We start from the raw sequence: 24,817 nt of genomic DNA on the forward strand, positions 1-24,817 counted from the left end.
TCAGTTCCTAGACTTCTGGAGTGTAACAAAAACACCATGTGGCATTTTTATGATATAAACTAGATTTTAAAATATGAACTTAATATACCAATTGCTTTTCCATATATCATCATATGTAATAGTTCTTCAGAGATATTAGTCGTTTTGCATGTATACAAGCTGACAGGCAAAAAATAGATTAAGGATGATTTACAATGTTATCACATCTTTGTCTTAGTAGTATTTGTGTTACTGGAAAATCCAGGAGCCCTAATTACAGACCAGAGCTGCTGGTCTTGCTTTTGTACCAAAGAACACAAAGATGATGATCCCTCTCCTGAAGTGTTTACAATATGAGTTTGAAATAAGTACTAATGCTTGAAGCCAGGCAGTTTGAGGCACAACAAGGAAGCTGTAAAGCAGTATTAGTCGTCATAATTGTTGTTGCTTCCGTCCAGCAGTAGGTTAACTATGGCTGAAGGTTTTACAGAGGTGACACAGAAACATTATTTCACTGAATGTTGAGAAAGGATAATGTAGTTACTTGATAGGTGCTCATGAATTTGAGTGTGATCATAGAAGAAAGTATTAAGGTGATGGTCAAAGTTCTGTCAGTATTTCCAAACACTCTCCCATCAAGGGCTTTTATTACATTCATTAGGAGTTACTTTCAAATAAAGATTATAGTTCAGTACATTATTTTTGTAAGAAGCAATCATACTTCTTTTAGTTAAAATAGGAATATGGGGGTTCTTCTTAGCTATGGTCAAGTGGTTTTGCAGTATCACAAATGCCAAAACATCATCTTTGACCTTTAATATTTTAATTTGTGTACTTTGTTTTTGAAAGGATACATAATACATTCCTGCAGAACAGATTTTGTGCCTTTGCAGGTAGAGCAAATCTCACTTTCAAAGGTATTTTTAGGTGGAAAAAAATCCAGAAGAATTTCTTCACAGAAAAGAAGAGTATAATGTGACTTTAGCACATTTGTGGGAGGGACTAACTACAGGATTTTTTTAATGTTTGTCTTAGCAAGGAATTTTGGAAGCGAATAACGAAAATGTCACCTTTTTTTTATCTTTTTTTTTTTTGTGCCTTCTGAAAGTCCATCATTCTAGATGATTTTAATTTACCTAGTGTGATCTGTGTATAATAGAACTTTGTAAATCTTTTTATCTCTTCAGAGAATGAAGTAGTATTTCACTGTGTATTATGTAATGTTACATGTAATTTTGTGTTAACATATGTCTGTCTTCATACATCTTTGTAGAAATCTTTGAGATGCTCTGTATAGCTTCAAGTAATGCATACATGATCTTCATGAATCTGGCATTAAAGACAATATGTATTTAGATGTTTAAGTCACCTTTGCCAGAAAATCTATACAATAAGTAAAACTCTATTCAGAGTTACATCCCAAATTTGCAAAATTCTAGAATTCTATTGCCCTCTGCTGGTTTTGTGTACCCATTTGTGATTTGGTAGCACTGAATTGAAAGTCAATTGGCCTTTCTTTTATTTTTCTTGGTGAAATAACAGTAGATTAGCATTGTAAGTTGCTATTTACAATTTAAAGTATTTTAGAATGGAAATTAATCTTGTGACCAGTCCTGTCGGGACTTTCTGAAGGTGGGTGGGAGAAGGTGGCAAACAGTTTTCTCTCATGTTGCAAAGGTTTTGGGGTGAGAGAAGATGCTTGATCTAGTATTGTGTGTCCTTTTTTTTCCAAAGCAGTAAAAAGCAAAACTAAAAAAAAAAAATAATGGAAGCATAATAATTATTACTTTATGCTTGTGTGACCTTTGCCCACATTTGTGTCTACAATACATATGGGTATAATTTTGTATTTTAGACCAAGCGGGAAAGCCATTTATTGAATAGATTAATTTTTATTTTTTTTTTACTTACACTATCCATGCAGCACTCAGTCAGGCTTGAAAACATATTCATATACACGTACACTAGTTTCAGTATTTGTATGCTGTGGTGAATATTGATATAAGCATGATGTGATGCAAGTTGTATGAAGTTAGTACATAGATAAGCCTTACCTCTGCGGGTCAGTCTCTGTAGTGTGATCCTCTGGGCTTCTTAGAAGTCCTTTGAATTTATCAGGTGTCTGTGTGGGCACAACAGACACGTGAATACAGGACTGGGTCATGGAATATGGCCACATGCAGAAGCTTGGTTTATGTCACTTTGAAGAGGGGCAGCATGTTGCCTGCAGTAAGTGGAACCTGTTCTTGATATGTGATGGTTGGTAATCGAATGTCTTGCTATGTCCTGGCTGATCTATGAACTTACATTTGCAGACTACCAGGGAGAACATTACCCAGCACAGAGGGAGTGCTTTGATCCCCTTTGGTATGCAGAGAAGTTTGGGCGGTAATTTCACTAATGTTGCAGTAGCTTTCTCTCAGAAGTCAAGCAGATAAACCGTAGCATAGTGATTCCTTGAGGAGTTGAGGACAAAGCTTTTATTTGCTTTTATTCAGCAGCAACCTCCTTCTCCCCTCTCTTCCTTTATCTTGTCACCAAAAATATCCAAACCCGTAACCCAGAATACAAGTTGGAGACAGAAATTAAGTTTACTTCTGAAGGTCAGTGCTTCTGGCAATTTGGTGTTGTTGAGTTTGCTCCTTTAAGAGGCATGCAGTAAAACCCTAGGTAATACCGGTGAGAAAACAGAAGTTTCAGGTGCATTCATATTCTGCTTTTTACTCTTTTCGGTTTTTTCATTCTTTTTTTCAACTTTATAATCAAGAACTCGATCCTTTGCTTTGCTAGAACAAACTTGCTTTCTTCTTTAAGCTTGTGTGGTGTCGCAGATAATGACTGATGAGCGATTGGTGCCAAGCATGCTTTTCGTTACCAGAAATAAGCAATATAAATAACATAATGTAATAGAGAAGCTGCTGGGGCACCTCTCAGTGTGCCTGGGAGTCCTGGGAGTTGGTACATATTTTTCACTGAGCTGTAAGTATCATTTTCAGAACCAGAAGTATCCAGTGTCAGGAAAAAGAGAAAAAAATTGAGGCAGGTATTGTCCTGTGCCACTCAGTAAGGTGGAAACAATGCGAATTTCATTCCTGATTTCAGGAAATTACATACAGTCACACATAGCAAGTCCCAAATCTAGCTTGTGTTTTCACAGACTGTAGAATGTAATTCATTGTTTTGATATGGGTGATGTCTCTTTCGTATGTAATGTGGGCTGGAGGGGATTTTGTTGTTGTTAAGTGCTCTTAGTCTATTGCAAGATCTCGGTGTACTTTGCAGAAGATCACTCATTTTCTGGAACTTATTATAGCTTACACCTCTGTGGTCATTTAGGCTATCATACAGACAGCTTTAGATGAAGGACTTTATCTGTTCAAAAGTATTTTTATGATTTTCTACTGGTGTGTATTTTAAGCTGTCAGCCCTTAAATCCTCCCTTATAAGTAGGAAATTCTTTTGCTGACTCCTACATTCATCCTGTCTGGCAGAAATTAATTATCAGGACAGAGAAAAAGAGCATAAATATCATTATACTTTAGCTGTCTTATGGAAAGATAGGTGAAGATTCATGTTATATATGTAGTATTGCTTGAGGAAAAACACTGAACTACTGTTTTACTTAAATCAGAGAAATCCTGTGCAAATTCCTTTTGCCTGCAACAGTAAACATTGGGGCCCATTCAATGTATTAGATTAGTTTCCCTTCTAGGCTAAGCACTCTCAGGACGGAGAATATAGACACTTGAAGCTTCATAGAATGCTTGTATTTGTACTGAGACAACTTCTACTCCAAGGATTTTGACTGCATAGGAGCAACCATGAGTTTCTTGAGGTTTCTATTCATGTTGATTTTTCACAAATTAACTGAAACAAGGTGAGAATCCTAAGTGGTTTTGCCCCCCAAAAAAGGCAGAGCTGAGCTTGGAACTGCAAGTCCTGACTTTGATTCAGTGCTCTAGCCACTGTCGGATTTTGCAATTTGTTTTAGCACCTGTAGGTGATAGGAAGGATAATATTTATGATAGCTTAGCATTTTGATGCATTTTCCTTCATCCTTTTGTAAATGGGCTATTTTTATGTTGCCTAGGAGTTAACTGGTCAGTACAGATTTATGTCAATATATTTGAACATAAATCTATCCTTTAAAAATTGTGATTTGTACATGGCTATTAGTAATTGTAAATTATGAGCATGGGAAGGGCATCTAAAAGCCCCTCAGCTTTTCTATCACATTCATCCCCATGTGAAAATCATTTGCTTCATTTTTATTTCTGGAACACTGTTATTATAGACCTAGGATTATGAGTTTAAACTTTCTTTTATTTCTTTCTTTTCTTTTTTCTTCAAAAGCCATCTGGACAGGGAGCTGGGCAACCTGCTCTGTGTGGCCCAGCTTGAGGCAGGGGAGGTTGGACGCATGACCTCCAGAGGTCCCTTCCCACCTCAACCATTCTGTGATCGGGAAGAGATTATGTGAGCTGTTCTGGTCTGTGATTTAACATCAGTTAACCATCAGAGATGGGAGCTCTTACTGTGCAGTAATCAGATGATCAGTTATCAATTCATGTGAGCTACCATAAACTTCATCACAAATGAAACCTGGGAGCCTAAACTAACCAGTTGTCTTATGTTTCGATCCATAATGAATAAACAAAGTCTCCTTTAATGTAATTTGCATCTTCCATATATTTGGATTTAACAGGTTACTAAGAAATTTTGATGAAATTTGTGCATGATTAAATAAAATTTATATTTATCACTTTTTGATGGTTAATTGCAAGAAGGTATTTCAATTGGCTAAATTTTAGTAGTGTGTTACAAATTATTTCCTCAATCATACCATTTCAAAGGAACTTGTCTTCAATAGGGAATGAATAAGTGGCACATGATCAGGACTTTCAGTTCATGTTGTACTTGGAAGAGCATAGTGTGGAAAACACAGTTCAAAGAATTGCAAAACCAGAAATCTGTAAACCAGACTTTAAAATTTTCAGTAACAATTTTCTAGTGTTCCATTTGAGTTCTTACTAAGGAATTATTATATGTACTGGCTGTTGTGTATGATTGTAGAATTGTAAATATGCAATCAAGTAGTATTTTTGATCTAGAGTAAAATGTTTTAGAACATAATCATTAAGGTAAAATTCTGCTTCTAGATATAGTGTGTATTTCAGGTATAGGTAGTAGTCTGACAGTGAAAAATATTAGATGAGGCATCTGGTAACGCATTCGGTTTTACTGTAGAAATAAGTAGATATTTAGATTGTGTGCTTCTTTGCTATACGCAGTATAAAACACGATTGTTTCTGTGGACTTTTTCAGAAAGTGAGAACATCTGGTAGAAGATTTGATGCTTCATATTTGGAGTTATTGAAATAAATTTATTTTCACTCTATGTGGTTATCAAGAATATTAAGCAACTTGCTGAAGGACTAGTGCCACTTAAATAAATAGACCTACTTGAAAAAACAGTGCTTTGGTAATGAGTGTTGATACTGTTTGTTTGAGACCTTAGCATAGGGATCCAGACCCTTGTGACTCCAGGAACATATGCATTCAGTGAGTACTCTTTCAGGAGCTGGATGTGGGTAATACAATGCAGTAGATGGCAGTGAAGAGAACAATTTATCTCATCTTGTGCTGCTGCAACAAATGCAGCCTATTGGAAGGACTCAGTTGCCGTGTACAGTTATTTTAAATTTCATTACCGTAGTTCTGACTTCTAAATGAAATGAGAATTTTCTTCTGTTTGAATACGTAATTCTGTGATGTAGGATATTAAAAATATTACGTTTTGTTGGCAAGGAAAATATTTTGTATTAGAGCAGTGTTCTATACTGTCATCACAGAATTCTCGCTCTGGAGTCTCATTTTTCTATAGTGAATCAAGAAAGCCATGCCTTGCACTGGCATTAGACTTGTATACAACATTAATTTTTTAAGGGCACAAAACCAGAGATAATTTGTCTTTCCTACATTACATTACAAAAGATGGCATATATTGCATATTTAGTCGTGTACAACTGCTTTGATAAAATTTTCAATATTCAAGTCACAGCCTGTGAACAAAAATGAAATAATAGGAGAATTTTGCCTATTTTGTACTTTTTTTGCTTTCAGAAATTAGCACCTGGAGTTAGTCAGTTTGCTTATACCTGTGTACAAGACCATCCTATCTGGACTAACCAGCAGTTTTGGGAAACAACCTTCTATGGCAATGTGCAAAATCAAGTTCGTTCCCTCTACCTTACAGCCAAAGAAGACAACCATGCAGTACAATTGAGACAAAAGGTAGGAGAATGTATTAAATATCAGGGTAGTATTTTTTACTCACATTTTAATTATCTTGTAAGTTATGGTTTTTCAAATTTTCTGTGTTTTTCTCTCATTTTTCCTCTGTTAAAGATACTGATACATATCTATGTTCATATGAAGATGTGCTACTAGTTAGTGTCCAAGTTAAACCTATGAAAAAATACCTGAAAAATCTCAGTCAGGAAGAATTTTGCAATTGAAGAAAATGTCTTAACATTTACCTATACTTTTCTGAAAATAAATACCGTGCTTTAGAATATCATCTTTAATGTAAAAATGTTGTTTGCACTTAATTTTCTGAAGAAAAATATTCTTTAGGAGGTCAGCTTAGAGAAGTACAGAAAGAGCATTTTCACAGTTCATTCACTTAAAGCTTTTTTAGGGCACTTACTTAACAGTGGTGGAAAAAAATAATCACACTGATACTCAGTTACTGATCTTTGGCAGTATTCATGAACAGTAAAAATAACAAAAATTTGGACTTATCTGCAAAGCATTATAATTTGATGTTGCCGTTATGATTTTTATGTAAAACAACTCTTTGTGTCATTTTTCCACCCTTTAAGGTGTATTTTTTCCTGAAAATAGTAACTTATAATAATGTGACAACTAGCAAGAGTTCTGTTACATCAACAGCTTAAGATAGCAGCAGTTCCAGTGTCCCTGTAATAGATTGTTATCAAGCCCTAGGCTGGTTTCTGTTGAATGGTATTGCTTGCTTTATTAAGATTGGACAGATCTTCCAGAACACAAACCTTCTCAATAAGACGAAAGTATGCCTCTAATGCAAAAATGTAAGTATAATGGGAAGTCTTGCAGCATACTAAAATTAGAATTTTTAAGGAGCACATACACATAGTAAAAAGCTATTTGTAATCTCTCTTCTTTTATGAAAATAGAGCTATCAAATAGGCGACTGAAAAATGTGTGCTTCCCAAAGACATACAGCACTGTAAAGAGAAGAAGTAAAATAAAGAGAGAGATTACCAGAAACGTAGTTAGAATGAAGAATTGAAAAGGCATGTCAGACATACCAGGAGTAAAGAGAAAAGGACTCTGTGGTTGTGTACTGGGAGCCCCTTTACATCTGACGCTGTATAAGGACAAATTCAAAGAATAGTAAAACTTAGAAGAAAGCATCTACTTAAAGTGTCACATGTGTTTGTATGCTAAATTAGCTGAGCTTTACGTAGTATGAAGAAAAACGTTTACAGGATACTTATACCTCTAATAATTTAACATCAGGTGTTAGGTCAGTCATATCAGCTTCCAGATTCCTTTATTCTAATTTCCTCAGGCTGTAATATAATTTGGCTGCATGTCATCTACCTAATTTGATCCAAGCAAATGCTAGAATTGGACTCCAACATGCAAAGACTTGAATGTTTTCAGCTGGTCTGGAAACTATTTATATAAAAGCTCGCCTCACCTGGACATCCTCGGAATTTAGAAGATATCATCTGCATCAAGCAGTCAGCTGCATGTTGTTTCTCAATCTGATTTATGCTTGATCTTATGTGAGCTAAGCGGATAGGCTAAGGAAAGCAGCTATATTAAAATCAGTAAACCACTCTGAAGTAACATAAAAGATTATGCAGCATAAAAAAAGATCTAGAAAGAAATGATGTTAAATTAGACCTGTCTACAGTAGGAAATGCTACTTGTGTATTTCAGTAAACTACTTCAATCCTGAGTTGCTGTAATCATACTCTCCTTAAACCCTACTAACCATAGCTATCTGCTTTTTATTTTTAAATAAATATATAATTCAAACAATCAAATAATTTTAATAAACATTTTAATAAACTTTTTTTTACTAAAAGTTGTTTTTTAGAGTTATAGTTTATTTGTATTTATATGTCTTTTAGGACAAAAGTTCTGTAGGTCTGGACCACGATAAGACAGCAATGGACCTGGCTGCTGAACAGTTGCGATTATGGCCAACTCTTAATAAACAAACTCAGCAGGAATTAGTCCAGAATGAGGAAAGTACAGTTTTCAGTCAGGCAATTCATTTTGCTAACCTCATGGTCTACCTGCTAGTACCGCTGGATACAAGTAAGAACAAGTTATTGAGAGCATCAGCTACTGGTGACTGGGAGAGTGGAAGTAATAGTATTGTCACAAACAGGTGGGTACACAAGTTCAGTGGTAATCAGTCATGTTGGGACACTGCTTTCAAAAACTTGCTAGTTTTTAGAACTTCATCTAAACATCAGTTTTTTTCAGTATCTTCTCTTATTTTCAAGATCATTAATTAAGGAGAGTGGGAATCTAACATGGTTCCTCTTAAATGATGAAGTATCACATCGACAAATTTACTGCCACTTAAAGAAGCATGATAATTGTATTGCTTCAGTAAGAATTTTTAATGTGGTAATGCAAACATTGAAGACAAACACTAGAGTATAATGAGAAAGAAAACAGCAGCCCAAAAATTACTGTTTACTCTGTTAGTTTTCCTATAATTTGAGTTTATGTTCATGAAGGGTGTTTGTTTGTTTGTTCCAAGAAAGTGTATATATATATATATATATATATATATATATATAAATATCCTTAAAATTACAATTTCTGTGCTGCTACAGCTTCAAGGAAGAAAGTTACTGAGGTCAGAAAAAGCAAGAAGGCTATACCACTTGGACAAATGTTAGATTACTAAGGGGGCAGGAGGAGCATAAAGACAGTTCCTTTCCCTAGCACACAAATCCAGGAGATTTCATAGCAAGCCTTCCTCCCTCTCTATTTATTGTCTTCATTATTAGCTATGACCAGTCAAAATTCTCATATGATAAAATTGTAGAACACTATATGAGGACACTGACATGAAGCAAGTAGTTTATGTGTATTGAACTCCACTGTCTACTAAGCACCTCTAAACTCAGTCATTGAGATATGTTCAGTAGATGAGTTGCAGCATATATTACAATGTATGAATCTGGCTTTTAATGTTGTTACGGGAAACCTTTTCAGATGTTTGAAATACATCTCCCACTGACTTGATTGTATTTTATACCTGAAGCACAAAATACTTTTTTATAGTCTTTTTCTGTTTTTAAATACTTTACTCTGCAATTATAATATTCATTTAATTAATTCTTCTGTATTTAACATGGGTTGTAAATAATGTAGTTAACTTTTTGAGAAGACGTGGAGATTATTTCCAAGCAACTGATCTGGTTTTTTCTCTTGCGGGCTGGTCTTCACTGCTGAATTCATGGAGAAAATGTTCTATGTCGTCGTGCAATTCTGAAACCGTTAATGATACTGGGAATACAGTGTAATTGTGGTAGGAGCATATGTTTTCAGCAAGTGGTTTATGTATTTTTACTAGAAAAAGATACAGCTTTTATGTGTCTAGGCAAGTATCACGCGTGTTTCACCAGCTTATTTTTTCCACACTTGAAATATCTTCTATTTATCTCCAAAGTATTGCAGGCAGTGTTGCAGAGAGTTATGACACTGAAAGTGGGTTTGAGGACTCTGAGAACAATGATGTGGCAAATGCAGTTGTACGCTTCATCACCAGATTTATTGACAAGGTTTGCACAGAGAGCGGAGTTACACAGGATCACATCAAGGGTCTTCACTGCATGATACCAGGTAAGAATTGTGACAAAAAATATGCATTTGTAGTCTTTCATTTTTCTTCTTTTCTAATGAAAGAAATGCACATTTTCCTTTCAGTTAATTTCAGTGGGGATAGAAGATCAGATTTCCTTTAAAGACTGTAATTGCTGTTGAATTTCAACTAACTATTCCCTTGATGATTAAATTTGAGAATTTTAGAATATCAGAGTTCTAATTAAGATAGCAACTTTCTCTCTCATATTATGCCAGACTTCATTTATGGTATTACTGATTTCCAGGCATTGTAGCAATGCACATAGAGACCCTGGAGGCTGTCCATCGTGAGAGTAGAAGGCTTCCACCAATACAGAAGGCAAGTATTATGAAACATGTTTGTATTCCTTACAAGTATTAGAATCATGCAATTCAGTCATTTTTTTCCCCCTCATAATGTTAGGAGGAAACATCAAAACATTGTTAGAAATTTTCCACCAGTGATAAATAGCACTTGGCTTTGGTCTCCTGAAACATGAACTTACAAAACTAGAAGAGCCAGACTTCTGATCATAAACAAGCTGTTGCATACCCTCTGTTTTTTGAGACCCATTTCTCTTAGTTGAGTCCAAACACCATCTCCCTTCTGTGGAATCAGTCTCATAACAATTTTGTTTTGAATCTTTTTTTATGCCAAATATAACTAGGCTGAGCTATAACACTGGTATCCCTATTACACTTACGCTAATTTATTTGCATCAGCCCAAAATTCTACGACCAGCTTTACTGCCAGGAGAAGAATTTGTTTGTGAAGGACTCCGTGTGCTACTGGATCCTGATGGCAGAGAGGAAGCTACAGGAGGACTGCTTGGAGGTCCTCACATCCTCCCTGCTGAAGGAGCTTTGTTCCTTACCACCTACAGAATTATATTCAAAGGCACTCCTCATGATCAGCTGGGTAAGAAAAATAAACAATGATAACTGTAGTACTTCAGATAGGCAAGACTTTGAGTTGGCCTATCTATTCAAGCATCAGCATCAAAATGCATATACCTCTAAGTATAATTTTTCATGTTGATGACATTGGAATAATCTTTTATTATAGGTTTTCATCACTAGCTTTGACAATGATTGATCTTGATTTTGTATTTAACTTAACTGGATTTCTTCAAATGAGGCAACATATATACTGTGCTCTTACATATTTTCCTATATTGATGTTCATATATATCTGTGGTTTCCACTACTCCTAGCTTTCCAATAAATCATTTTTTTCAGATGCTGGAATTGTGTAAAATGAAAAACATTCTAAAGTTAGTATTCTCCTTTCAATGATTGTTAATAAATTAACTATTGCTTTTAATATGTAATGGAAATTGCTCTTCTGAATGATAGATTTTTATATTTTGACACTTGCCATTAAATTAAATTGTCTTTCAGAAGTACAAGTTTATTTTGGAAAGTTCACAGTCATATGTAAAGAAATTAGGATACAACGTTCATTGTTTATAAGGTGCATAATGCAATACAAAAATGGAGTAAGTTTGAAGCTGTTTCTTCACCCCCTTCCAACCTAGATTGTAGGGGTGCATTTCCAATATGTAGGAAGACTCAGAAGGAGAATATTTTTCCAACTATGCTAAATTAAGCAGAAAAAAAAAAAACAGATTATGGATAATATTTGAATTTTCAACTTTTCAGGTCTTTTGCCTGAAATTAATTCTGTACTGTTATTTTTCCTATTGCTTTGTACTTGGTCATTCCTATCTGTTCAAAGTACAGTGTGACCAAAACAGAACTGATTCTGTAATCTAACAAGTATCTATAAACGACATTCTGTGGTCCTCAGTGGGGGAGCAGGCAGTGATCCGGAGCTTTCCTATTGCATCTGTTACGAAGGAGAAGAAGATCACTATACAAAACCAGTTGCAGCAGAGTATGCAAGAAGGACTGCAGATCACTTCAGCTACCTTTCAGGTAAAAGGAAATTTTGTAAAACTTACATGACACAGAAAGCTCAGAATACTTTTGAGCAGCAGTTTGTCCTGATACTTGGGAAGAGCTCAGTTTCCTGGCCTGTCAAGTCAATACAGAATGTGGACTCCTCTCATAGAAACTCTCACTTTTTTTTGGCCCAGTTGATACTCACAGCATTACTGTTTTCATGTTTCTTTCTCTGCTTTTCTCACCTTTCTATTTTGGATCCGGTCAAGTGCTATTTCAGTGTGTTCAGCAGAGGCACTTAGTGCCAATTGACAAAGATGGACTTCAAAGAATTGGGAATCGTGACTTCTCTGAAGCCTCCAAATGTTCCTTATTGGTGGTAATCTAATCTGTGGTTAAATCCTAGGAGATGGGAAGTTGAAGACAATGAATTTATATCACAGACTGAAAGTAGACTTCAGTGCTTAAGACAAGAAATACTCTGCTGGGGTGGCTGACTGCAGAAATAAAATTTCATTGAGAACAATAACTCTTTAACATCTGAAAATAAAATAGATTATCAACATTTTAGTAGTTGCTTACAAAGTGGACATTATTTAACTGATCATCCTTAAATATCCCAGTCAAAAGGATAAGATTAGGAATACAAATAAGTAAAACAACCAAAAAAAAAAAAGTTGTTCCTATGGACTTTTTGAGAGGACTTCATGAAAACTTTTTTTTCCAGAAATACTTTTACCAGGATAATTAACATACTTCAGTGATGTGCTAAATGCAGACCTAGCTCAGTGTTTTTAGTGCTGGATTCTGGTCAAACATCATATCTGCTTTTGTTTAGCATAGTGCTGTATTAGGTTATGAAAATGAAAACGGTTTTCTTTCTGTTCCCTTTGTAACAGCTAGTGTTTGATACAGTATAAGATAGCAGCAACCCAACCCCCATCTTTGTTTATTAATTAGGATGTTCAGAGTCTTTTGGCTGTAGTTATGCTATTTAATATCTTTAAAACTTTGTATCAGTATAGCTTCTAAAAATTCCTTCAAGGAGATCATAGAACAACAGAGTTATTAATCTTTTGGAAAGTAATTACAAAACAAGTGAAATTAAAAAAATGAAATCCACCTTCAAGATGACAAGCAAACTTCAAAACGTATGTAGGTATGCAATCAAAGATAAAGCTCTAGGATATTTCTTTGTTTGCTTTTTGCACATTCTTAAAGTTCTTTTGAGCCCTTTTATGGATTCCCTATTTTATCTCTGCCTTAGTTTTTTTAATTCTTTTTCCCTGAAGATTTGACTATCATACTTTTATCTGAGGATGATGGAGTGTAATTTAAAGAAAAATAATAACAATTAAATAATAAATAAATGAGAAGTTTTTAAAAAACATTTCTAACGGGCTGAATGGATCAGTGTTGAATAGCATGAGGTTAGTTCCTTTCCAAGGATCAGATTTCACTATTACGCTTTATTATTAGCAGTTTTCTAGACTTTGGAAGGTGAGGCAAAAATTAGGATCACTAAATAATGTAAGTTTAATGCTTGTGACATATGAATGCTGAATTTGTTGATTTGATGAGAGTACATTACCAACTTTACTTTCTGATATATAGTAGAGCTGACAGAATATTTCCAACCTGAGCTATCCCATGTGACTAGCACTTTAACTGTTGTAGACATCATAGCACCAGCACAACCGCTTAAAATATTTCTGTGTTTGGTATTATGAGAATTCCAGATGCTTCACAGTGAAAATACCTTAGTATTAGTTACAACAAAAATGCAAAAAGTAAACAACAACAACAAAAAAGAATGAGCTGTATGATATCCCTCAAAATCAATAGGATATACGTATATATATTTGTATTTTCTGATGGGCATAGTACTGCCTAAGTATGTGGGTTTTGTTAATATATATTATATTATATATATAATATATATTAGGATCTTTTAATTTATTTTATCATAGTTTTTTTATATTTTCTAACATGTCCTGTCTTTATATGCAGTTAATTAAAGTAGCATTTGATGAAGAAGTAAGTCCTGAAGTGGTGGAAATATTTAAGAAACAGCTAATGAAGTTCCGCTATCCTCAGTCTATCTTCAGCACTTTTGCATTTGCAGCTGGGCAAACAGCACCACAGATAATTTTACCAAAGCAAAAAGAAAAGAACACTTCATTCCGGTATAGTCATTCTTCTTCTTCTGTCACTCTCTTTTTGTTTACTACTAGTCAAATAGTTCAAACAGTCAGACTTGTTTACTACTAGTCAAATAGTTCAAACAGACAGATTTTCAGATCTCCAGATCATTTAATCAGTTCTCAAGAAAACCAAAATAACTGATTGCTATTCTCTGTCTTTTTATCTTTACTGAAAACAAGGTAGATTGATACGAAATAAATGTGTATATAAGAACATACTGTTTATTCTTGCTACAGTAAATTTGAACAAGTATCTCATTACATTTTGAAACACGCACAATATAAATAACATTTTCAGCTGTGCGAACTATGCCAACATAGAAACAGATTTCTTGTGTATTACATTTTAGGTTAGTAACCTAATGTAGGCTAGAATTCATTTTACTCTTTAGTATAGTCTGTTCAGTTGTCCTTGTTACTTTAATCTAGAGTTTCGGCTTTGGGTCCCCTTTTGAATCTTATGTTGCACATTAGTTTTTACTAGACTAGATGGATTCTTATGCCATTTCAGAGTGGTAGTTTCAGTGATTCTTTCTTGATTATTGCATTGTTGACATGGGGAAGCAGAATTCCAAGGTAGTCATGGAATCTCAAAACTTTAAGGTAATATCTGTCTTTCCTGCCTTCATTCTGCTATCTTCATAGATTTGTTACATTGCTAGCAAAGTACAAATACCTAAAGAAAGATTATGGCTGCTTATTCATTATGTTATATATATAATAGGTAAAATTACTCTCCAAGTAATAAAATTAGCATTTAAAAATTAATATAGGAAGTCATATTTCTGGTGGTCATGGTTTTGTTATTAAATGAGAAAATACAAAATGTTTTTTATATGGGTAAGCCCGTTCATCCTAAAAATCTGTATGTGCTATTGTGGAGAATTATATCCATCTTTTGTAATATTTTTATTGTTATGAATTTATAGTACCTTCTCAAAAAGTATTGTGAAAGGAGCAAAACGTGCTGGGAAGATGACAATTGGTCGCCAGTATTTATTAAAGAAGAAGACGAGCACAATAGTGGAAGAAAGAGGGAATCGTCCAGGCTGGAATGAAGATGATGATGTCTCTGGTAATAATAAAGTATTATCCATTTTTGTTGATAAGTCTTACCTAGAAGAAGAAATTGTGAAGTCTTCCTAGACAGGAGAAAGAAAGGTAGCAAACACGTACGTTTTTAAAGTGTTTTTGTTTGTGATGACCAGACATACAGGGCAAAAGTAGTAAAGTATAATAAATGTATTATTTATATTAATTATCAAGGTATCTTCATATAGTATCTTTAGAAGCCTGACATCAGCAATTATTCTATAGTGAGAAAGCAGTATTTGGTGAGATTCAAGAAACAGCCAATACTATAGGCAAATTTTGTATTTGTGAAAGTGACAAATGATTTCTGAAGGCAGCAGTCATTATTACTGACAATACCGTTTTTCCAAACTTCTGTTGAAAGGGTTTGGAGACAGAAGGTAGAAGGTGATTTGGACTCTTTGTATAGTTCATGTGATGGTGTGGAGTTTGACTTTCTTCCAAACACTTCTTTTCCTACCATGTGCTGCTGTCAGTATATCCTTATCTGGACCAGTGCTAATTTATAATAATCCACTAGAGGGAACCAGATTCTCCTGTACATAAACAGGTATTGTTTTGTCATACCATTCTTTCTTTTTTTTTATTAAAAAAAAAAAAAGGCATTTCTGATAATGAAGTGTTTATGAAACACTAATAATTTCTTCAAAACATCAAACAAGCCAAATTTGCCTTTTGAATATTTAGTCAGTGAGCAAGGTGACTTAAGTGACTTACATGCAGATAAATAAAAGTTTTCTGAAGTCAGAGTATGAGAACGCACTTGATCTGTTCTCTCAAAAAGAGAAAAAAAGCCATTCCAGGAAAGAAAAAAAAAATTTCTTCTTCCATTCCAGATAAATATGGTGGGAAAAAAACTGCACAAAGAAAAGGTTATGAAATATGAAATGTCCGTATACTGCTGAAAATTTACATTAACTGAATTTGCAGCTTCTTCCTTAAGTGCTGAGTTAGTATGTGTTCTAATGTTGCAGAATCTTCAGGTCAAAAGGAATTGTGCAGTCAGTGCCTGTTCTGGGTGTGATTTTGTATCCTTCACTCAGAGACACCAAACATAATTAAGCCTGTGTATTCGCACTTCTCTTTGCAATGAAGAAATCATAAGAGTTGTTGCATTGCATATGTACAAAACAACTACATTCTTGAGTACAGGTGTTACATAAAGATTAATGACAGTCACTTTTTTCCTCCCCTGACAAACTTAGAAAAATATAAATTGTGAGACTTCCTACCTGCTGCTTTCCAGATGTTGTGACTGGGTATGTGTGAGGTGATTAAAGTCTGACAGCTTGCTTTTCTGTTCACACTGCACTGACACCTCAGCTGACAACAGCACTGACACCTCAGCTGACGACTGTAGTACTCCTTGCTTCAGACAGAGTACAAATAGCTGTAGAAAATTTGCCGTTTAATCACTGAAATTTGTTTCATATTGCTTGCTGTGAATTACTGTTTGTTTGCAAGTCTCAGAAACTGAAGTATAGGAAACTATGTAGCTATAACAAGAATGAAGCAAATGGGAGCAAATGGGCACTATCTGCAGCAGGTGATGCATTGTCTTACAGAAAGAACCATTAAAGATAGTGTTGGAAGGAGCTTCAATCATCTACTCCATCTCTGCCGCAAAGCAGAATCAACATACCTATTATGTTCCTCATATGTGTTTATCTAACTTTTTCTTAGCTTTCAAAGATTAATTTTTCACAACTCTAGACAATTTGTACTAATACTTTAACCATCCTTAATGCTGGAGAATAACAAGCAACTTTGTGATGCTCAGGGCTAAACATTTACTTGCCACAATTTAAATCCTTCATTTCTTATTCCGTTACTATGTACATGTAGAAGAGATGACTCCCTTCATTTGGATTGCACTGTTTAATGTATTTATGGACTATTGTAATACTTCCTTTCTCTGTTCTTTTCTGGATATTAAATATCTGTAGTTCTTTTCAGTCCTATGCATTAGTCTTGACAGAGTTCTGATTATCTTCATTGCTCTTCTCTCGGTCCTCTTGAACTGGTCCACACATAACTTTGCTTGATTTTCAGAATTGGGCACAGTACTCTAGTTACAAGCTGTTGCTAATGAATACCTGGAACTTTTCTTCCCCACATTTCCTCCTAATTTTTATTTTTTGGAGAGTTTAGAATCTCATCATACTATAGGTGATCATAGTGGTGTGTTCAATGAAATGGGAGACCTTCTGCAAAAAGTGCTTTTACAAGCAGTCATATCTCAAGAACAGTAAAACAGAGGATTTATTCCTCTTATTTTCAAAATCAAATGAAAAAAAATGCATTTTGAATTTGAGATAGTAAAATATATCTTCCTCTCCCTCTTCAGGTTAAAGACACTGGTATGAGCTCCTATAATCTTTAGCTTTTTTACACATTCAGGAAGATATTTTGCAAATTCTGATCACCAATATACCTGCTTTCATGAGAGAAAAATGCATTTAGGAAAAAAAATCAAGAAATGCACCCTCATGTTATCTAAGTCAGTTATAGCATTTAAAATTGTTAAATACCAAGCTTCTGTGTTCCCCAAAATAAAATGATTTCTAAAACTCCTTTACTTTGTTTCTCTTAGTGCACTTTATAATTGTAAATGTTTTGTGACTTCTTCCTTACTAGGACAAATATGAAAATATAGGAAAAAGGGGAGATATCTGTAGCACTAAACTCTTCCTTATTTAAGTCAAATAGAAAATAGTTATTTTTGTATGATGCATCATTGGGGCAAAAAAATTATTTATGTAGCTTTTATGCTAAGATAAATAAAAAGATGTATCTAGGTTCTACTGCTGTAAATTCTGAATGTTGTCTGCTGCCAGTAAACTTCTAATCGTATCATAATTTTAGGTTTTAAAAGTAATTTTAATTTCCAATTTTATAAAGTACTGTTTTAAATTTAAATCTTTATATACTTTGTTTTGCCTAATTCATGAAGAAATATTTCCCCTCATATGCACATGCTTTAATGCTTGAGATAAAGTGGTAGCAAGTAACGGATACATACAGTGAACAGTAAATCTGCTTTCAGACATACTTGGAAATAGTTGAAGTGTTGAAAACAGGCAGGTGGCAGGTTTTGTACAAAGACCCTGCTTGACTTGAATTTCTGTGTAGTTTGAACTTGTGACATGGTTTTTATCTTTCATGGTTAAAGTTTCTTTTGGTTTGGAAAGTGCAACTGATTTGTATAGCTGAAGAAAGCTGCTGTTTAACATTGAAACTGAAGCATTAAGAAGCCAACACTTATCTGCTGTGAAATTATGACACAGAAACATTTTTAATTTGAACCAAGCTTTAGAAAGATTTTTACATCTTTTGAAGACGGTTTTAAAGAATTTACGAGATCCATTTTATCTTGCATGTTTAATGAATTTATGTGTTCATTTTTGATTATTCTTTCTGATGTACATCTTTGTATAGCAGTTGTGAGTTTAACATGCTGGCATAAATACACTGTTAATAGAAAGAATGCCTGCCTTCAGTTCAGTTGAAATAAATGTATGAGAGAAGTTTTTCTGGAATTTTAGCAAAAGAGAGGTGTCAGCCATGCCAACCACTACAACAGTAGGTAACTTTGGGATATACTTAAGTTTCCTGACTGGAGTATTATTTTGTTGCTTATAATTTCTGCAAACTATAGCTTCTACTTGTTAGTGTCTGTAATTGATCACTGACAATAAGACAAACTAATAATTATTTCAGAAAGTAACGTTTTTTTGTGTAATTGCTGGCTTTTGCAATAGCAAACTCAAAGATTTTTGATGTTAGTTTCAGATGACAGTGAGCTGCACACAAGTGGTACCCTAAAAGCTTCAGAGAAGTCAACAATGGAGCAATTAGTAGAAAGAGCCTGTTTCAGAGACTATCAACGTTTGGGACTAGGGACCATCAGTAGTAACACTTCTCGATCAAAACCAGAATACTTAAGAATAACTGCATTGAACAGGATGTATTCACTTTGCAGGAGGTGAGTTTACCAACTCGGACAAGTATTTGAAAATAAAAATGATATAACATGTATTCCACATTTCATATTCATTTAAACAACTTTGTCTTCTTTTTTGTCTGTACTAACTGCGTTCAACCAGTGGCCTTGAAGCTATTTGTATTCCGCTCTTAGAGATTCCTCTTCTGTCACATGGTGGTTGTGTATGTAGTCATCAGATTTGGAAAGACTGCCAGTGATAGTAGCCAGAAGTGAGCTTTCAGAGCCTCCCCAGAAGCTGTCAGACAAGTCTTTATTTCTAGATTCTTTTCATTGCCTATGGAAAGAGAGTGTCCTTGGTGCTTTCAGAGGAGACTAACCTAGATACTGTGAATTGCCTTCTGATGTAGTTTTTCTCTTGGCTTTCTACACTGAAGATTTGCTACACTGAAATTAAGAGGCTATTTTCCAGCTAATTTAGTGATGACGCTAGATGGTAGAACTCAGTCTGCCTTGATGGTTTGTGTTGGTACTGGAAATTATTTATGTAGTATTATGTAGTTTATGGAGCACATACTCTGTTCCTTAAAAAAAAAAAAAAAAAGGCATCAAAAACAAGTAATTTAACTACTTTCTTCAAATCAAAAATATGTTTTAAAATTGAATTCATGAAGGTATCTATACTGCTTTAAACTTTGTCATGTACTGGAAGTCACATGCTGTACATTAATGCATGAATGTTACTAACTCCCTTTCTTGGTTGTGAAAGTGTAATTTGCTACCACTACCCACAAAAATTCTTTATAATAGAAAGTATATCTGCATAAGTTGTATCAGGAGAGCATCTGCATTCTCTAAAGCCAGTTTTGGCCAGTCATTGCTTTCATTATGGATAATGAAATTGCCAGCGCTTCATGGAAGAAGGGCACAAGAAAATAGTAGATCCTTTCTATTTTCTTGCATACATAGAATAACAGATTAATAACTGTGGTTTTGTGCAATCCCCATTAAATACAATGCAAATAAAAGCATTTAAGTCTGCACATTTTGGCTGTGCTCTGGGCATTATGTAAACAACTTTTCCCTCTCAAAAATCTACCAGTTTTTAATATAATTAGTTTCTTTGGTAAAGATAATTGATGTCTCAGTAGATTACAAATCGCTGTATAGAAATACTTACCTAATGCCATATTAGTTTGACTATTGTGTTCTAAGAACCAGAACATAAATTTTATGTACATTCTTTTTGTATGAGGGTAGTTCATTAAATGTCAAAGTACTGAATTTACAAGAGCAGTGTATATTCTATAGGAACAAAATTGTTCAGTAAGCATTAACATTTCCCAGCTCATTGTGTTAGTTTCTTCTTAACGTATGAAATTGGCACTTAAATTGAATATTTTTTTAAAGAAATAGAAAATAATCTTTCTCCTTGCTTGAATCCCTTTTTTTCTAAAAGAAACACAAATACCATCTTGTTGAGTTCTCTGTTTTTACATCTATTGTATTAGTAAAGTTCCTAATCTCTCAATGTATTGTAGTGTTCTAAAAAGTACACAAAATTTAATTTTCAAATACACTGTTCCAAGGAATATGGTTATAAAATACATTTTGACATAAACCAGTTATGACCAAAAATTATTGTTTTAGTTCTGATACTCTAGGCAATCTAAACATTCTTTCATTTCCATTCTTATATTCTGTATACAAGTGTCAAAACAAAACTACTGTATCATGTGCATGCCTCACAATTCTGTTTTCTGTCATTCTCAAAACTATGGCTTCATTATAGTGATGGGTAAGAGATCCACTGGGAAGAGAATTATTACCAAATATAACATAACCTTAGATGGAAGGACACTGAAAGTGACAGTCTTACGATTTTTTCCTATTTTAAGTTGTTTAAAAAATGCAGTTTTCTTTACAAATAAATGTATTTTAAAGGATTGGACTAAAACAGGAGAGTTGTGGAATAAAAAACAGTAGTACCAGTTAGCATGTATTTTCATAAAGATATATACTCTGCCTATAGCTTTAGGACTTTTTGTTGTTGTTTAAAATTTTGAGAGCACATTTAATTGTTGTTCAAATTCTTCACCTTTTTGTCAATACAGTTATCCTGGACTTCTGGTAGTACCTCAGTCAGTTCAAGACAGCAGTCTGCAAAGAATTGCTCGCTGTTACCGTCACAATCGCCTACCAGTTGTGTGTTGGAAAAACACGAAAAACAGTACTCTTCTACTTAGGTCAGGGGGCTTTCATGGAAAAGGTGTTGTTGGCCTCTTCAAATCCCAAAACACACATCCTACAGGTGAGCTGATACAATTAGGTTTTCTGTATATGTAATTTTATTTAGAAATACTTACTTTTCTAGAAGAATTAATAAGATGATTGAATCAAAAATCTCAGGGTATGAATGCTTATCAGTTCAGTTGTTAAATATCAGTTCAGTTGTTATCGGTTAAGTAGTTCAGTTTAATTACTATCTGTCATGAAGCAGACCTTGAATGGTATGAAGGTGGTTCAAAAAACATTAATTGAACTAATCTGAATAGGTTATATATATGAACTAGAAGTCTTCAGTAAAAGCTTGCATCTGCCAAATGCAATGTTTCTGAGAATAAAGCACCTATTTTCTGATAACTTCCCCAGTTTGACTTCAATTATCTGTTTCCATTGCACTGTTTTCGTAATGAGTGTATGTTGTCATTTTTAATAAAGTACTATATAGAATACTAGAACAAACATTATTCAACAGATTTTCTTAGGTCTTTCAATTTGATATTAGCTGAACTTTTATCTTTCTTTTATAAAATATAGGTCTGAAAGATTATTGTTGGGGTCTTTGCATTAAGTAAATCTCTTCCTTTGTATGATGAAGACTGGACCAACACAAGATTTGTCACTAGTTAATTTTTTCAGAAGAATAAAATATAGGGTAAAACTGATTTTGGAAAGAACAATAGTTGACTTCTTCAGCACTGTGTGAGGGGTGATTGATGTTAAGGTTGAAGGGCAAATTTTCCATCTGTAATCTTTTGCAAATACATTGTTGCCCTGAACCTTTAGCTCACATATACGTTTAGTTCAATAACAGAATTTCATATAAATCAAGCTATTCATCTCTTGGGTCACTTTACAAAAAGACACACAGTGATCTTCACAAAATAAAGCTTTCCAAGTGTAAGTGATAAGGACGTTATCCTTTCGTTTAGACATTTCATTTCATTTAACTAAGTTGTTAAGAACTAAAATGACTTTCTGTGGCATTGCTTCAAGGGCTTGAAGTCCTAGAAATCATTAAAGTAAATTTCAGGATGTGCACATTCTGCTTAAAAGTTGAAGAGAAAATGTTTCTCTTCAAACTTCTTCCACTTTCCGAGACTGCAGCAGCATGATGCTTCCTGCATGTACATTTTCTAATCACTTCCTAATTTTACTGTTAATTTAGATACTGCTTGAATCTATCTTGAAACTTCTTAAGCCACTTCCAACTAATCAGGTAACTGTTAGTTTCCAGTGTAGCATCTGATTGGAGCATCACAGAGAAAACTATTTGTAAGTTACAGTAGTTGTGGCTTGTCGAAATGTGCTCGCTCAGGTTCTTTGACTCCCTCTTTCATCACAGATTCCAAATTCTGGCTCTTATGATCAAGTTATATTTTTGTCCTATAGCAAGTCTAGATGTGGCAAGTCTAGTAAGCTAGAATTCAGAAAAAAAAAATCAGTTGGCATTTGAAGAAAATCTGACCCCTTGAGTTTGGACAGTTTTTTGTCTTCATAGTCATAGTATAGCCCAGGACCTCCTTCCCTTCCTTCTAAGTCCTTGCAGCTGGACACAAATGGATGTTTTTTCTTGTTAAGGTAGTTTCCTCCAATGGTCACCTAGTTTCCTAATGCACATTTAAAACTTGCTTTTGTTTTTGCATTGATTTTGTGTTCTGTTATTTGATTCTTAACTTCTTGAAGTCCTAAGTGGATGTCTGTTCAACTTCATTGCAGTAATTTCTCAGAACATCATGCTTTCTCATTGTGCTTTTTCTATTTTTTTCCACCCTGTTTTTAAACTGTGTCTGTGTCTTCTCTAGCTTTGCTTTTATCCAGTCTTCTGCAGCCACTTCTCTCTCTCTGAAATGGTCCTCCTCTGTGTTCCCAAGTAACTCAAGCAACATCAGTGACATCTGGAGAGTGATTCAATTTCTGAGATACATAGAGGAGCCATCTGAAACTCCACGTGTGTCAAGGATTATTCAGAGGTTTCCAGAAAATGAATTATGGTTCTTAGAGCAGTGCAGCTTCTCCCCCCACCCTTCCCTCCTCCACCCCACCCTTAGAGTTTACCTAAGTAGGTGGGAAGATGCTTCCTGAAGTTACCTGCTGGTGAAGGAGCGGGTAGGCTGTCGCTGGGGAACAGGAATGTTGCTTTTCATAGCTGGAGGTTCCTTTACATGTGTTATCCAGGTGTGCATACACTGTCCATCCTCTTTTCTCTTTCTATTTCACTAAAAACATCAGAATCTTGGGGTAGGGTGCCTGAAAGATTTGAGGGTTGTGTCCAGTGATGCCTCTAACTGCATAAACAGATGGCATAAAAGACACCAGTCTTTTAATAAATGTATACTTTCAGTGAATGGGCAGCATATCTCAAGGAACCTCTGCTTACGTGTAAGATACCTTCCCTTACTGTATTGAGGAAGAGCCGACTGAGTATGGTTTTATCTTACTTCTGTTGAAAAACTGTTCTATCTGTTCTCTACGCTTTTTTATTGTTATTATTTTGAGGCTGACATTTGCTGACAAATATCACAAACTTATAAATTTTACTTTCACTTCTGAGAGTGAGGGGAAAACTACATCATCTCCATTCTGTTTGCATTGACCACTTGTGAATTGTCAATGTTTTGAATGGTTACCACTGGATAAAAGACTCTTTCAGAAGCTTAGCTTTGTGGAGTGGAGTGGAATGCAAGAGAATATTGCTGGTGCTGCTTACAGCCAGGTGATGAGCATCTGGGCATTCTTTGTCAACGAAGAAATGACTTTTTCAACATAGGACAGACAAACCATGAAATTGTCAATGATCTTTTTTATATGGTTAGGTTTTTTCTTTTGTTATTCTGTGTATTTATAAATATATGTTAATATTGTCCATTCTTCCTGCAACTCTTTCTAGCTCCTGCTTCTTTAGAATCTTCAAGCAGTATAGAACAAGAAAAATACCTACAAGCCTTACTTAATGTGATATCCGTCCACTGCAAAATGAATGGCAGTAATACTCTTACTGTTAGACCAACAATTGCTCTATCTCCAGGTAAAATTGTTTGGTATAGTCCTTTTCTGTGGTTAAGTTGAAAAGTGAATTTTCTTGGATTTGGTGTTAGTTCAATTTGAATTCTGTTGTTTCCTCTATTGTTTCACTTTCCAGATCATTTTATTCACTCTTAGTTTTAATGAGTGTGTCTTTGTACATAAAGGATGTTTTTAAAATTTTTCAAAATGTTTTTCAGTGTTCTTAATCTGATGGTAAGTGATTCTCAGCCTATGGTTCATGGTTTTTAATGAAATTCACTTGGGTATGATGGGCCAATCTAGAGGCATTAGTAATTTTAACAATTCTGGAGCTAATAATATAAAGTCCTCCAGAATATCAAGATGCCATGTTGTTGGTGTTTTTTTAAATATCAAATGCAACAATTATATAACAGAATCAAAAACATAGATACACTTTAAGGTCTTCTGTAACAAAGTAGGCATATTGAAATCTATATATAGA

General features: G+C 34.4%; 1 protein-coding gene across 10 annotated transcripts in view; it reads left to right on the forward strand.

Annotated features, from left to right (window-relative positions):
- Positions 1-24,817, forward strand: part of SBF2 (SET binding factor 2) — a 300,617-nt gene that overhangs the window by 235,967 nt on the left and 39,833 nt on the right. For all 10 annotated transcript variants that reach the window (XM_048070135.2, XM_048070140.2, XM_048070143.2 and 7 more), the window contains 11 exons: positions 6,103-6,273; positions 8,166-8,428; positions 9,728-9,900; positions 10,167-10,240; positions 10,624-10,819; positions 11,711-11,838; positions 13,816-13,991; positions 14,939-15,084; positions 18,888-19,086; positions 21,159-21,355; positions 24,218-24,355. In XM_048070135.2, coding sequence (XP_047926092.2) covers positions 6,103-6,273; positions 8,166-8,428; positions 9,728-9,900; positions 10,167-10,240; positions 10,624-10,819; positions 11,711-11,838; positions 13,816-13,991; positions 14,939-15,084; positions 18,888-19,086; positions 21,159-21,355; positions 24,218-24,355 — 1,861 coding nt within the window. The remainder of the gene's footprint in view (positions 1-6,102; positions 6,274-8,165; positions 8,429-9,727; positions 9,901-10,166; positions 10,241-10,623; positions 10,820-11,710; positions 11,839-13,815; positions 13,992-14,938; positions 15,085-18,887; positions 19,087-21,158; positions 21,356-24,217; positions 24,356-24,817) is intronic.

The sequence above is a fragment of the Anser cygnoides genome, chromosome 5 (genome assembly GCF_040182565.1).
Source record: "Anser cygnoides isolate HZ-2024a breed goose chromosome 5, Taihu_goose_T2T_genome, whole genome shotgun sequence".
Taxonomy (NCBI): Eukaryota; Metazoa; Chordata; class Aves; order Anseriformes; family Anatidae; genus Anser; species Anser cygnoides.